Below are 15,484 nucleotides of genomic sequence, written 5' to 3'. Positions count from 1 at the left end.
CTGTACCTCGACTGGATGCGTGTCCAGCAGTGTCCAAGATTAGTCTTTTATGTACAAGCACAGAAGAGAATGAGTCAGAGACAGAGAGACAGGCAGAAAGAGGGACCAGGAGACAAAGAGAGATGGAGAGAGAGAGACCAGAGATGCAGAGAGATGCAGAGAGACAGAGACAGAGCCTGCACAGTAAGCCTTCTTAACACCCCGGATGCCCCCTTTCCCCACACACTGGAAAATCCTCTTCCCTTTAGGTTTCATGTAGAGTTTAATTCCCAAAGGGGAAACAAACATTACCAATACCATCTGGTGTATATATTAGTAAAGGTGTTAAGATGCTCTTTTTTACCTTGTTAAGAAAACATAATTGTATACTTGTGGTTTTGTTCTGCGGTTCCCAAGTGGGACTGGGAACCCTGGAGAGAAGTTAAGCGTGTGACAACGTGAGACTTGTCAAGAGTCTTTCTCATGAACACCTGGAGGAGGCCCAAGGGAAAGAGCTTGAGGGGTGCACCTACTTCCCTTGTGTCTTCAGCTCTCAGTGATTCTAAACCAGACGAGCAAGCCACCTATGACTGCTAAAAAATTGTCCAACTCTTCCCCTCCTTCACGGCAGCCCCCCTGCCCCCATGCTCTAGGAAGGTGGAGGGATCCACATACCAGCTCTTTGGAGAGCTTGTTCCTGTGTGGAGTCCGTGCATTTGAACTTCTTGAAATCTCAGCTCTCCGATGGGCTCCAGTACAACTAAGGCTTCTGTAGATCATTCAGCATTTTCTGTTTGTTTGTATGGGAGTGATGTTCTTCTGAAACATTTCACCTCGTGAATCCAAGGGCAACTCTGGGTTGGTTTTGAATTGGCAGCACATTTTGAATTTTGTCAACCTCCCTCTGTCCAACCCTTGGTGGCCCCTGACCTCAGTGTTTCAGGCCACGACCCACGAGTCTGAGGGAAGACGCCCTTGGCACCTCAGCGCACCAGCCACCGTTTCCAATTTCAACGTCCTCAGAACTAGGGAAACCTCCACTGCAGGTTTGCTTTGCTGGGGCTCGATCCTGTCCTTGATGTTGGCCACATAGAACTTCAGTACCTTCCCTGTTATCATCAAGCAGATTTTCTTAAACATAGTTTGTCCATTTTTTCTACTTTATTCACTGGAGGATTTTGTCTAAGTTAGCCCACCGTGACTGGCAACAAATCATTTTCTTTATTTTCTCATATAAACGTTGCCGTTTTATGGGGTCCTGTTACATATACAGATGAATTTAGGAATCAGTTGCCAAGTGTGGTATTGAGACTTCCTGCCAAAAAATGTGTCTTTTTTAGCAGTGGATGGGGAAATAAGCAAATTTTCCAGTTGCTTTTTCTTTTCTTGTCAGAGGTCATCATTTGCAAAATTTAAGATACATTCAAAAGAAGAGATAAATAAAAGTTTAAAAAAAGTAAAAAAGTAAAAGTAAAAAAAATGTAAAAGCTGATAAGGAAAAAAAGTAAAAATAAAAAAATGTTTTTTAAGTGTCTTCTTTTCTAAATTTCTTTCACGGATTCAGGCATAAGGGCATTGTACCGTCAGTGTTGTTCGTTGATACCCTAAGTAAACTCAGCTGCTGGAGATCACAGTGAGGTGCCCCCTTTCTTCACCTTTCCAGACTTGCTGTAATGAGAGTGGATGTCAAATCGATTCATACATTTACAATTAATATTTATATGCAGTACATTTTAGTATTGGGCTAAATGACATGTAAAGCTTCTGCATAGTCGTAGTGGTATTGAACATTTGATCACCACCAAATGGAAACTTTGGATTGTTTATCAAATCAGTCACTAAAGTGAGAGTAAAGATTCGAGGTAAAGGAACAGGCCTGGCATGGCAGAAACAACCTATAAATAGCACTTAGATGCGCACACTAAATTTAGAGAACAGTTATCTTACATACTTGTGTTCAGTACTTATAATGGTATAACCTGCAACTGACAGAAAATGAATTTCTGCTGCAAAGGAAGAAATAAACTCTCCTTGTGGCTAACAAATTGTATGTTAACTGTGAAACAAATATTGAGTTTACATTTTATTCTATAAGTCCCACAGTCTTAAGATCCTTATGTTTTAATTACATTTAATATTTCAAAGGTACTTAAAAACTTTATGGTGACAGTTTACATACTTCTCAGGTGGCAAAAAAAGGGAAAACTTTGAAGATGTTTTATTGTCATATTCAAATGGGAAAACTTTAAGAAAAAAGTGTCTGGGTTTTAAAGTCAACAGCAAAAAAATTGAGGGAGAGAACAATTGTTCTTCATTTTTCTCTACTATGCAAAATGTATTTTTAACTCCAAGCAGGCTTTTATTTTAAAAGAGATTCCTTTGAAGTGCATCTGCTGAACAGACATTATGAACCTCAAAGCTGTCTTCATTTGTGCTGCATACAAGTGACAGGGAGTATGCGGTGCTACACACTATCCAGGGCTTCATGGTGACCAGACCGACGTGAGGCTGTCGGAAGTTCATTTGGAGAAGCGCGGCTTGCAGGCAGGGGCTGTAGGGAACCCAGAGTGCTGAAGGAGATGGCTGGGTGAGTTTCAGTTTCACCCTGAAATCCACCCCCCCCGCCCAGAGATCTTCCCCTTCACCAGGGCGGAAGGCCCCTAAACCCATGGAAAGCCCACCAAAAATACAGCACTGGAACCAAAAACTGCAGGAGACTTGCCTGCTAAATTATTAATTCTCCTGCAGGGCATAAGAGGTCGGAGGACAACCCTAATCCCAAACACAATTCTCTTCGCCTGGGGGATGCCAGGCTGAAAAACAAAGCACAGCCTTCCTTTACCACCCTGATAGCTGTCTCACAGGAACCACCCCCTCTCATAGGTAGGCTCTTGTGTGTCTCTGTTTCTGTATTTCTCTCCTCTGTTTTTCCATCGTTGCAGGTCATAGATGGATGTTCCTCCTTGTCTTCTGGTCTGAGATTGAGTTATTGCAAAAATCCTGTCCCCAGGAGCCGTGGGAAACAGTAGAGCCCAGGTGCAAATCTCCTGTCACTATTTGAATATTGTGCAAAGAACAGTCCAAAATGCCCATAAAAATGTGGCAGCTACCATAGGGCTCAGCTTTCAGGGTCCCAGATAGAGAATGTAAGATGCTTCCAGCAAAAGGTATTTCCAAAGCTATTTTAGGAGAAAAGTAAAACCCAAACTTTGGAGTGTATTAAGTGCTCTCTGAAAAGCACACCACCACTTGGAGTACAGCAGTGAGTGTTCCTCTGTGGGACCATCCTGTGCTCATTAAAAAACAATGCATATTCATCACTGTGCTTAGCCCAGCTGGGCTACACGTAGTCCCTCCCCACTCCTCACCTCTTTTTTTTTTCCTAGTATACGTTTTATTTTTTAAAAATCTTTATTTACTTATTTATTTTGGCTGTGTTGGTTCTTAGGGCCCTTCATTGCAGTGCGTGGGCTTCTCTCTAGTTGTGGCGCGGGGGCTTAGTTACCCTGCGGCATGTGGGATCTTAGTTCCCTGACCTGGGATTGAACTGGTGTCCCCTGAATTGCAAAGCGGATTCTTAAGTCCTGGACCACCAGGGAAGTTCCCCCACTCCTCACCTCTTTAGGGGCAAACACCCTGGGATGCTTTCCGTGTCAGACCTCCCGTCTCTTTTACGATTGTATCTTATTCTTCATTGAATCTCCAGCCCCAAGGACATAGCTGGCCCACAGCTAATCAGCATTCAATTTTTTCCAATAGAGGAAAGCCACCTAGGAGACAGTGGATTTGGAAATGCTTTGAAAATGTGAAGTTACTTTATCTCTGTTCACTTCATCAAATGTTTAATGAGTGACTAACACGTGTTAGACTGTCAGCAGATATCTGAACATAGTTACAAAGATAGAGAAATGCTTTCTACATAGTGTGTCTATAACAAAACTGGGGCTACATTAAAAAACTCATAAAGGACATATCCCAGTATTATAGGATAACAGAATCTTAAATTTGAAATAGAGCTCAGAGGACACTGAATTCAAATTCCACCTCATACAGTTTCTCCCTTCTACAGCGTTTTGACATATTACTGTTGAAATTCTGGTTAAATACTGTACGTGAAATATTCTGTATTTCTGAAATAGCCCCGTAATTGGTCTAAGGCTTTGAATGTTTTAAAGAGGAACTCACCTGAGGGCTGGAAAGTTACACAAGTGACAAACAGATTGTTCTCTACCGGCTTCAGATCCAGAAGTCACAGTGTCCACGTTTACTTAAAAGACGAAGTGACGTTCGAGGGGATGGTGTCAATTCTTCTCTCCTTCAGGCACTGAGCTGAAACGGAGTGTTTTTGAAAGATATCCCCGATTTTCTTTAGGTCTTTAAGGTCAGTTCCTCCCAGAACTGAAGTGACCACGTGTCAGAGGAGAGTTGCTGTTGGAAGTCTTTGTTTCCACACAAGCCTGTCAACCTTGCCATCTGGTTTCTAGAGTGTACAGATATCTCCTTGCCGTTAGGAGTGCTTATTTGCCAGGCTTTCAACAGAGAATGCAGCTTTGAACCATATGCTCTTACTGAAAACTTAGATGAAAAAAATATGATTGAGGTTTAAAAGTGAGCCTAGCCAGTTGTGTTTGTCCAAGTCAAGAGTGAGGCTGTGCAGATCACGGAGAGGGATGGGGACTTTCTGTCACAATGTACCCTCTTCAGCGTCTCGGTCACCCTGAGCCCGGGTCCCTCCTCTTGGAGTGCTGATCAGGTTCAGAATACCCCCAAATGCTCGACGTTCTCTAGAGTAACAGCCAGGAGTCAGGTGGCCACACTCCCTTTGAGGATTGGAGTGTGTTATTTTGGTGTGTGCTTCTAGAAATTACATCTTTTCCTTCTCACCTCGGAAGTCGCTGGATCCCTGCAGTAGTAAGCCCACGTGTGGTGGCTCTGGCTCCTTTCTTGTCTCGCGGATGCGAGTGGGGCTCCACGTCTCTAACTGACGGAGGTCACCGTGCAAAGCCCAGCCTCTGGGAAGGAGCCCACATCCATGTTCCAGGATAACAGCCTCAGAAGCTCTCCCTTCAACCCCTGGAGAACATTCAGCCTCCTCCCAGTTCCCTGCTTGTTTCACGCCTGGTGTGGGGAGGCGATCTGGCTTCTGGTCAGAATCAGCTTTATTGACCTGGATCCGGCTGAGTGGAAAAGCTGCAGAGGTGACAAAAGATCAGGCGAATCGAGCACAACTTGACCCGACCTCTTACAAATGTTGGGGCAGAGATTCTGCTCAAAGAGGGATACCTATCACCGATTTGGTTTTCTCCCTCTGTCCTCTGCAGAGTCATCCTGCTGATAACAGATCTAGTTCAAACCTAGGATAACACAATGCAGCTGCATTGCCTTAAACAGAAATAGAGTGTATTGTTGTGATTTCTTCCAGAACGGTGGCATTAACCCTGAGTGTCATTTGGCCATGCTCTCAGCTTTGGGGTTGCTGTACTCTGAGTAAAGCACTGGCAGCTGGGTGCTCTATTCGGGGTGGTAGTGGCCAGGGGAAATCCACCCCAAAACGCTCTGCAGCCACTCCAGCCTAAGGAGCGAGTTCTGAGGACAACTTAGGAACTCTCCTTGTCTATCCGAAACCCCTGTGTCACTCACATGCTTTTCATGTCAGTTACTCCTAATGCTCCATAGTTTGTTAACAAGATACTCTTTCCCTGTGCGTGAGGAGGAGAGAGGTGGTGGTGGGGAGGCTCAGAGAGGAGGACGGATGGAGGGGAAGGAAAGAAAGTGGAAGGAGAATAAAAGAGAAGAAGGGAATCCCGCCTTTCCTAGCTTCCCCCGGACCACACAGCACCTTCCTACTGTTACAGAGAAAGAATATTCATGACGCACCTTAAAGATAATGAGGCAGGCTTCATTTAGAACCCGAGCGATCGGTGTAGGGACCAGGGTGATGGGATTTTACAAAGGATATGACTCAACTCTGGATGCCGTGTGGGCCAGTGGGGGTCACAGCCAAGGGGCAGGGACGGGGCACGGGTGGGACATTCCTGAGAGGGAACGTCAGGGCTTGGAGGGGTTCTGGCTGAACCCACCTACCAGTGGCGGGTGGGGATGAGAAACTGGATCAGATGTTGAGGCTGGAGGGTTCTTGTAGGGTGACTTACCAGGGTGCTTGCTGAAGTCGGCTTTTACAAGGAGGTGCACAGGTGGGCTTGAGAGGAGTGTCAGGACCCGGATTAAAGTTTGGTCAGGCAAAGAACCTTTGTCACTCCCCAGCCTTCAACTCACGAAGGACTGAAAATTCCTCTAACTTCCTTCCCCACTTGGAAGCCCTCTGGTACTGAAATTTATCTGACACCCTGTTTGCCAATGACCTTACATATCAGAGTCCTCACATCAATACTATTTTCCTCCCCTTAAGTGTTGGTGTTCACCCCAGTTTTGTCTTTGGGCCCTTTCTTTCCTTGCTGTACACACTCTTCACGGGCGAGCTCAGCCACCTGTTGGGTTTCAGCCTCCATCTGTAATCTAGTTTTTCCTAAATCTGCTCCGTCTGCAGGATGTCCCTCCCCTGAGCTCTGGACTTCTGTGTTTAACTGAGTATGCGACAGTTTCCCCTAGACATCAGTTCAGACATAACTCAAATGGACATTTTCTGAAATTGAACTTATTTTCTGATAGCAGTCCTTCCTTTGGAATTTCACAGATAGTTCAGGAACCTTGGCCTGTCACTGGAGATCCTTCCATCCTTTTCTTTGCTACCCATTTTCTATAGGGTTACAGAACTTATATTAATTCCAAGTGTCTCTTCCTTTCTTATGGCTTTTATTTGGAAATAGAATAAATAGGTAAATAACATAAAATATCAATAAGAAAAATAAGTAAAAGAAATAAATGGAGAAATCATACCTGGGGAAATACCTTTTAACAATTTTATATTTGAACTATTACTTATGTTATCCACAACTGTTAAGAAAAATTAATGAGTTGAAGAAAACTCTTATCAAATAGAATATATATAAGTGGAAAAAATCCCAATAATGTTTGCATTCAGTGCTGTCAATCACTTGACAATAAACTAATTTTGAATGGAGTACTTTTATTATTTTCTTTTTTTTTTCTTTGTACTGGAGTATATTTGATTTACAATGGTGTGTTAATTTTTTCTGTACAGCATAGTGACCCGGTTATACATATACATATGTATTCTTCTGTATATTCTTTTCCATTCTGGTTTATCCCAGGACGTTGAATAGTGTTCCCTGTGCTATACCGTGGGACTCTGTTGTTTATCCACGAATGTGGTACTTTTATAGAAGACAAGCTCTCCAGCGTGTTTTTGTTGGTTTTGCTTGTTTTTCAGCAAGCCTCTCTCTGCAGCTGCCCGGATCCCATCGTGAACGGCCACATCAGCGGCGATGGCTTCAGTTACAGGGACACCGTGGTTTATCAGTGCCACCCTGGTTTCCGGCTCGTGGGGACTTCCATCCGGATATGCTTGCAAGACCCCAAGTGGTCCAGACACACCCCAGTCTGTGTCCGTAAGTACAGCCTGTGAACTAAGTCAGCGGGTGCTTCCCTTCGTGGTGTTTTCTTTTGTCATTAGGTAATAACACAGACCCGTTTAAGCTCAGAGAAAGGATGGAGAGCTGTCAGAAGAGAGAGAACATGGGCGCTCCTCCCCTTCCGTCTCTGGTCTTCCTCCCATTCCATGTCCTTCCGACGCCTCCTGCAGGCTCCCTCCACATTTAATTTGCTCACCAACTCATCTCAGATGGGTCCCAGGATGAGGGATGTCAGGCACGCATTCCCCCAACGTTATCCCAGGACGACAAGGTGGAAACAGCATCCGACCAGAGGAGGATAGAGGTGCTGGGTCTGAGTCTGCAGGTTGGCTGTGCAGGGGCCCCACGGTAGCCAGCCCCCCAATCTTCTGTGTTGTTTTGTGTTTTTGTCATTGCTTCATCAAGAGCACAGAGAGTTTGTACGCAATCCTTCCTTTAGTAAAGAGGTGAAATTGTATGTAACCATTGTCCTCAAACTTTATAACTTGAGAGACGAATGCTGACTCCTATTTTCTCTCTCTCTTTTTTTTGAACATCTTTATTGGAGTATAATTGCTTTACAATGGTGTGTTAGTTTCTGCTTTTTAACAAAGTGAATCAGTTACACATATATATATATGTTCCCATATTCCTTCCCTCTTGCGTCTCCCTCCCTCCCACCCTTCCTATCCCACCCCTCTAGGTGGTCACAAAGCACTGAGCTGATCTCCCTGGGCTACGTGGCTGCTTCCCACTAGCTATCGGTTTTACATTTGGTAGCCTATGTCCATGCCACTCTCTCCCTTTGTCCCAGCTTACCCTTCGCCCTCCCCGTGTCCTCAAGTCCATTCTCTAGTAGGTCTGCGTCTTTATTCCCATCCTGCCTGCAGGTTCTTTGTGACCTTTTTTTGTTTTGTTTTTTAGATTCCATATATATGTGTTAGTATACGGTATTTGTTTTCTCTTTCTGACTTACTTCACTCTGTGTGACAGACTCTGGGTCCATCCACCTCACTACAGATAACTCAGTTTCATTTCATTTTATGGCTGAGTACTATTCCATTGTATATATGTGCCACATCTTCTTTATCCATTCATCTGATGATGGACACTTAGGTTGCTTCCACGTCCTGGCTATTGTAAAAAGAGCTGCAGTGAACATTGTGGTACATGACTCTTTTGAATTATGGTTTTCTCAGGGTATATGCCCAGTAGTGGGATTGCGGGGTCATATGGTAGTTCTGTTTTTAGTTTTTTAAGGAACCTCCACACCGTTCTCCACAGTGGCTGTATCAATTTACATTCCCACCAACAGTGCAAGAGGGTTCCCTTTTTTCCACACCCTCTCCAGCATTTATTTTTTGTAGATTTTTTGATGATGGCCATTCTGACTGGTGTGAGATGATATCTCATTGTAGTTTTGATTTGCATTTCTCTACTGATTAATGATGTTAAGCATCCTTTCATGTGTTTGTTGGCAATCTGTATATCTTTTTTGGAGAAATGTCTGTTTAGGTCTTCTGCCCATTTTTGGATTGAGTTTTTTGTTTTTTTGATATTGAGCTGCCTGAGCTGCTTGTACATTTTGGACATTAATCCTTTGTCAGTTGCTTCATTTGCAAATATTTTCTCCCAGAGAAATGGAAATAAAAAGAAAAATAAACAAGTGGGACCTAATGAAACTTAAAAGCTTTTGCACAGCAAAGGAAACCATAAACAAGACGAAAAGACAACCCTCAGAATGGAAGAAAATATTTGCAAATGAAGCAACTGACAAAGGATTAATCTCCAGAATTTATAAGCAGCCCATGCAGCTTAATATCATAGTAGTCTCTTATGATTTTTTGTATTTCTGTGGTTATTAGTTATGTCTGCTAACTCTTTTATTAGTTTAATTATTTGTGATATTTCTGATTTTAATTATTTTAAGTGTTTTTTTTCTTGGTGAGCCTGGCTAAAGGTTTGTCAGTTTTGTTTATCTTTTCAAAGAACTTTCTTTCAGTTTCGTTGATAATTTCTACTGTCTTTTTAGCTTCTATTTCATTTATTTCTGCTCTCATCTTCATTATTTCCTCCTTGGGCTAACTTTAGGTTTCATTTGTTCTTCTTTTTCTAATTCCTTGCGGTTCAAATTTAGGTTGTGTATTTGAAGTTTTTCTTATATCTTGTAGTAGGAATTGTCACTAAAAACATTGCTCTTAGAACTGCTGTGTAGCATTCCAGAAGTTTGATGTGTGTATTTGATGTGTACAGGTATAGGAGTGTAATTTTCTTTTCCTTGTCGTGTCCTTGTCAGGTTTTGGTAACAGGGTAATGCTGGCATGATAGGTTAGGAAGCATCCCTCATCTTCAACTTTTTCAGCAAGTTTGAGAAAGACAGGTATTAAATCTTCTTTGACTGTTCGGTAAAACTGACCAGCGAAGCCTGCTGGTCCTGAACATTTTTTGGTGGGAAGTGTTGGATTACTGATTCAGTGACTTTACTAGTTATTGGTATGTTCAGTTTTCTATTTCTTCATAATTCAGTCCTGCCTTGTATGTTTCTAGGATGCATCCATTTCTTTTGTGTTGTTCAATTTGCTGGCATATAATTGTTTATAGCAGCCTCTCATAATGCTTTGTTTTTCCATGGTGTCAGTTATAACGTCTCCACTTTTATTTCTGATTTTATTTATTTAAGCCCTATCCTTTTCTTGATGAGTCTAGCTGAACTTTTGTCAATTTGTCTATCTTTTAAAAGAAAAAAAGCCTCTTAATTTCATTCATCTCTTCTTCATCTATTGTCTCTCGAGTCTTTGTTACATTTATTTCCATCCCGATCTTTGTTATTTCTTTCCTAATAGTACCTTTGGGCTTCACTTGTTCTTCTTTTTCTGTTTTCTTCCTGTGTAAACTTAGTTTGTTTCTTGAGGTAGGCATTTTATCACCAAGAACCTACCTCTTATTTTATCACCAAGAACCTACCTGTTACAACTGCTTTTGCTGCATTCCATAAATCTGTTATGTTGTATTCTCATTTTCTGGAGGTTGTTTTTCTTTAAATTTCTCTTTTGATTTCTTCATTGACCCATGGACAGTTCACTACATGTTGATTGATCTCACACATCTGTGAACTTTCCAGTTTTGTTTCATAATTGATCTTTACTTTTACACGTGTTGCCGAATACACTTGAATCTTCCTTTACTTATTAAGTCTTGTTTTGTAGCCTAAAAAATAATTTCTTCTCCATAATGTTCCATGTGCTCTTCAGAAAAATGTATGATTCTGCTGATTTTTTGTTTGATGGAATATTCTGTATATATCTGATAAATCTATGTGATCTCACATGTTCTTTAAGGCCAAAGTTTTCTTACTGATTTTCTGTCTGGATGATCTGTATGGTTGATGTAAGTGGAGTATTAGAATCTGCTACTATTATTGTATTAATGTCTATTTCTCCCATTTGGACTGTTAATATTTGCTTATATATTTAGATGGTTCTGTGCTGGGTGCATAAATGTTTACATATGTTATATCCTCTTACTGGATTGACCCCTTTATCATTATGTAATCCCCTTCTTTGTCTCTTAGAACAGTCTTTGTTCATAAACTCTATTTTGCCTGATATATATATATATATATATATATATATATATATATATATATATATATATATATATACACATATATATATATATACATACATATATATATATACACACAATCATTTTGATTTGTAAATGGGTCTTTTGTTATAAAGGCAAGATTAATCAGTCCCCACTGTTCAACAATTATTTATTATATGTGCAGGGCTCTACTCTCAGCAGTAGGCTTACTACAGTAGGAGAAAAATATTCTAGAAAATTATGAAGTAGAAGAAGGCAGAAGGAAGAAGAAATATATACTTCCAACCCATATCAACCCATGACAGTTGATATTTTGTTTTATTTGATTTTTATCTTTTATTCTCTAGATACTAGAATTGCATTTATTTTTTGCCTGGAAGAGGGCCTAGGATGAGGGAATCAGATTTATTCCAAGGAAATCCAGTAGATTTCTATGAGCTCTGCCTTTGAACCCATCTGTGGGATTCCCATCCACCTGTCTATTTACCTACCTGTCCACCCACTCATCCTCCCATCCGTCCATCTTATCTCTTTATCCACACATTTGTTCCATCACACATGCAACTTCTAGTGTGGATCACTCGCACTGTTCAGGATTCTAGAGGTACAGTGTGAAATAAAACAAAAACAGTTACCTTGGAACTTGTGACATAGGTGTGCTTTTAGAACTGATAGTCATTGATCTGTTTTGGCGGAATATATAGCTGAATTTCTTGTTAGGAAAATATACTTGGCATCTTTGAAATCCACCAGTGGACTGTTTTTGTACCTACAGGATTCTACTTCAGGAAAAAAGAAACTGTCTCCTGATGCAGCTGGAAGAAGCCATCTGCCTAATGTCCTATCTCCAGTCCGAGTTACAAAGGTAGGTAACATGATTATCATGTTATAACATAGTGGCCGTGAACTTCACGATTCATTTAGCCTGGCTTTCTCTCCCAGAACTTAGAACCTGCAGTGGTTGTAAGTACAGGACAGGAAAGTGAAGACAGGATATTTTTAAGATGAGCTGCTTATATGTGACCCAAGGAATATGAGGAGAACCAAGTGTGACTTCAGAATAATGAATCTTAAGTCAGATTTATCGAAGGATTTTGTAACTCACAGCATCAGGAGTGTATATGTCCATCTACATAGATGCACACGTACACTTTTAATTATTTCTCTTTAAGATACTCATTTTAATTAGGCATGAATATCTTTAAAATCCGAGTTGGATGCTCAGTAAGAGCTCCAGTTCTCAAGCACTTACCGTATCGCGAAGTGTAGTGTTAAGGGCTTTCTGTGTATTATTTTCTCAGTTCTCCCCCTCACAGCGCCTTGAGGCAGGAACCGCTCTCATCCCAGCGCCGGGTGAGAAGGTGGGAGGCTCGGAAAGGGCAAAGCCCTTGACCAAATCAGCTGCATACAGCTAGTCTTGAGTGTGAGCTGGAACTTGAGCTCGAGCAAGAGCCCTTGACGTTAACTACTGCTCTCGACTGACATTCAAAGAAACAAAGGAAATATTTACGAAGGGGCGGGGGTGGGGGTGGGTGTCTTAAAACGCTCAGAGGTGTTGAAGAGGCGCCGGGGTGAACGGGCCCGAGGCAGAGGTTTGCTCCTCGTGGAGCTCGGCTCGCGGTGGGGACGGGCGGGCTCCAGGCTGCTCTTGTCGTTTCAGCCTGTCCGCCAGCACCCTGACCGTCTCCTCGGGGAGCAGCCGCGGCTCCCTGGCCTCCAGCCGGGGCTCCCTGAGCTCCGTCAGCTTCACCGACATCTACGGCCTCCCGCAGTACGCGAGAAGCCCGACGCCGAGGGCGGCCCGCTCCTGCGCTTCGACCTCGTCCCCTTCGACTCCCTGGGCCGGGACGTCCCCTTGGCGGACGCCCCGGGCCCCGCAGACCTCCACAAACAGAGGCGCTCCCTGGACACGCCACAGTCCCTGGCGTCCCTGTCCTCGCGCTCCTCGCTGTCCTCGCTGTACCCACCCAGCTCGCCCTTGGACACGCCCTTCCTCCCGGCCTCGCGAGACTCGCCCCTGGCCCAGCTCGGGGACGCCTTCGAGGTGGCGGGCCTGGGCCCCCCTGGACAGGCTGCGTGCTCAGGCCTCCGCCGTGGGGGACGAGGACCCGCCGGGCGCGGCGTCCCTGCCGCCGCACGGGTGCCCCAGGAACGGGGAAGGACCTCGCGAGCGAGGACCCCAAGCCGCTACCGCTCCCATGGCTGCAAGTACGTACTGATGGGTCCGGTGGGTGCCCCGGGGCCGGGGAGGAAAGGTCTCGAGCTCAGCTGGCTCTGCTGTGGCCTAGTGAGCCCTCAGCTTAGGACCCTCCAGGGCAAGAGGAGGCCCGCACGCACGCACGCACGCTCGCCCGCCCGCCCGCTCCCTTGCTCGTTCCGCGTGCTTTTGCCCTGGGTCCTTGAAATGTCATGGAAAGTAGTCTTTCCCAGCCATTTGGCTTGTTTTCAGAATATACTTAATTGTCGAAAATGAGACAGTTCCTCCGCATTCGGAGGCTGCTAAAGAAGTACTTGGGCCTTAACGAACTCTCCAGGGCGTGTGCCCACATGCAACGTTCTGTGTGTTCCCGCCTCAGACCAGCACTGGCACTGCTGTCTGGCTGTGGCCCGGCAGAAATCTCTACTAACGTTGGCCCTGTGACTTCATCTCTTCATCCTTTGTTCCTGGAATTTTCAAAGACTTAATTCTGTCAAACAGGAAATGACAGTATTTTGGATGATTTCAGAAGTTGTCGCAGTAAGCATTAGTCATTTCTACCAAATTACTTTCTCTGGTGCTCTTCAAATCCTTGCCTACTCAACTCTAACTGCATATCCTTGGGCACACCCTTAGACCTGGTTGACTCTCGGCTTCATTGCTCTTCAACAAATACACCATTTTGTTACCCATGGGTTATAGACACAGTCCTAGTTTCTCTCAGCATTTACATATCTATTGACCAGCTATGTTCTGAATCAGTCCCTTGGCTAATTGGCACCTCCGTTGTTTTCCTATCTTTTTTGTTTGCAAATGCTGCTCATACATTATTTCAACATCCCAATATAAATTATTTCCATAGTTCATATGCATATGTAAGCTGTATTTACTTTGTTCTTTTTTATACACATATTCTCTTGTTCATCTTCACTTATTGTCTAACTTTACTCTTTCCTTTTCCCTTTGCAAACTTTCCTTAAAACGTTTCCATTTTCACTTATTGTCTAGCCTTTACTCTTCTTTTCCCTGTGCAAACTTTTCTTTTCCCTATGCAAACAGTCCGAAATATAGAAGTATCAGTCCAGTTATACACAAAGTCAGCAAAAGATTTAAGGACCCCTTTCGGTCCACGGGAGAGACTGGGTGGGAAGGAGAAGAGCTGACTTAATTTCTTTATTTTTCATCCACCACTTGGTGGTGGATGTTATAGCGCTTCAAGCTTCTTAGACTGGGAGGTCTTTGCTGTCGGTACGGTCAGATACTGCCACCTGGTGGTGCGTTCACATATGAGTAGAATTGGGCCCTTACAAACTAGAGGTACTTGACTCAGTGAATGGGTCCTGATAGGTGCTTGCGCAGGGCTGGGTGAGCAGCTTCAGGCATGGACGCAGGGTGACTCCTTGCCTCCCTTGATGCTTGTGGGAATGCCTGAGCTTAGAGTCATCGCAGCTTCATAAAATTGGCAAGGATCGCAGTACTCATTACAATAACCCCACCCCTCATTTATGACGCCCGAGGTCATGTAGTTCCCTCCACTCTCCAGTCTAAGAACAGTACAGTCTAAGTTTGACTCAAGCAAGCTTTAGTGAGAAAAATTTTAGTAACATAAAATTCAGAGTTGCCCATTGTGTTTTAAATCAGTCTGAGGGGACAGAGGTGGGGCAGGGGAGTGGGGAAATAAACTGTCATCGTTAACTGTTTTTACATGTTTACTACAGTTTTATGGTCCCCACACTTTAAAAGTCAAATGTGGCACGATTCTGAAATCTGTTTCTGTTTTCATTTCGCACTGGTGTTTGCTAATATAAGTCCATAAATATTTTGACTTTGTTCATCTGTTTATTGATGTTTTTATTACATTCATACCCTGTTTAACATTGTTGGCTTAAATTCTACAGTTTTTTCACTTTGTGCTTTTTTTTTTTTTTTAAATCTCTTTTCTCATGTGGCTCGACAGAAACGTTCACTGTAAGTGACCTTGGACTTCCGCTTCGCCTTGCTGGTCAGGCTGTGCCACATGCTTGTGCAGTGAATCAATGTATTTAGGATGGTCGGGGTGTGGTCAGGAAGGGCATAGCTCATGGCTGTGCTTTAATGTAGCTCAACAGTTGCTCTTATTATTGTTGTCGTTTGAATGGTATTCATCCTGGCTCTGAAAGTTGTGTAAGAA

General features: G+C 43.3%; 1 protein-coding gene across 1 annotated transcript in view; it reads left to right on the top strand.

Annotated features, from left to right (window-relative positions):
- Nucleotides 1–5,866: 5,866 nt before the first annotated feature.
- The window catches only part of LOC308610363 (protein WWC3-like), a gene marked incomplete at both ends in the record, with an annotated part of 50,319 nt that continues 40,701 nt past the window's right edge, over nt 5,867–15,484 (top strand). Inside the window, 7 exon segments of the mRNA XM_081259527.1 lie at nt 5,867–5,962; nt 7,331–7,508; nt 7,742–7,880; nt 11,893–11,982; nt 12,778–12,892; nt 12,895–13,176; nt 13,178–13,325. Coding sequence (XP_081115653.1) covers nt 5,867–5,962; nt 7,331–7,508; nt 7,742–7,880; nt 11,893–11,982; nt 12,778–12,892; nt 12,895–13,176; nt 13,178–13,325 — 1,048 coding nt within the window.

The sequence above is a fragment of the Mesoplodon bidens genome (genome assembly GCF_964165515.1).
Source record: "Mesoplodon bidens genome assembly, contig: HAP1_SCAFFOLD_403, whole genome shotgun sequence".
Classification (NCBI taxonomy): Eukaryota; Metazoa; Chordata; class Mammalia; order Artiodactyla; family Ziphiidae; genus Mesoplodon; species Mesoplodon bidens.
Note: the sequence above shows the minus strand (reverse complement) of the source record. Positions and strands in the feature narration are given on the sequence as shown.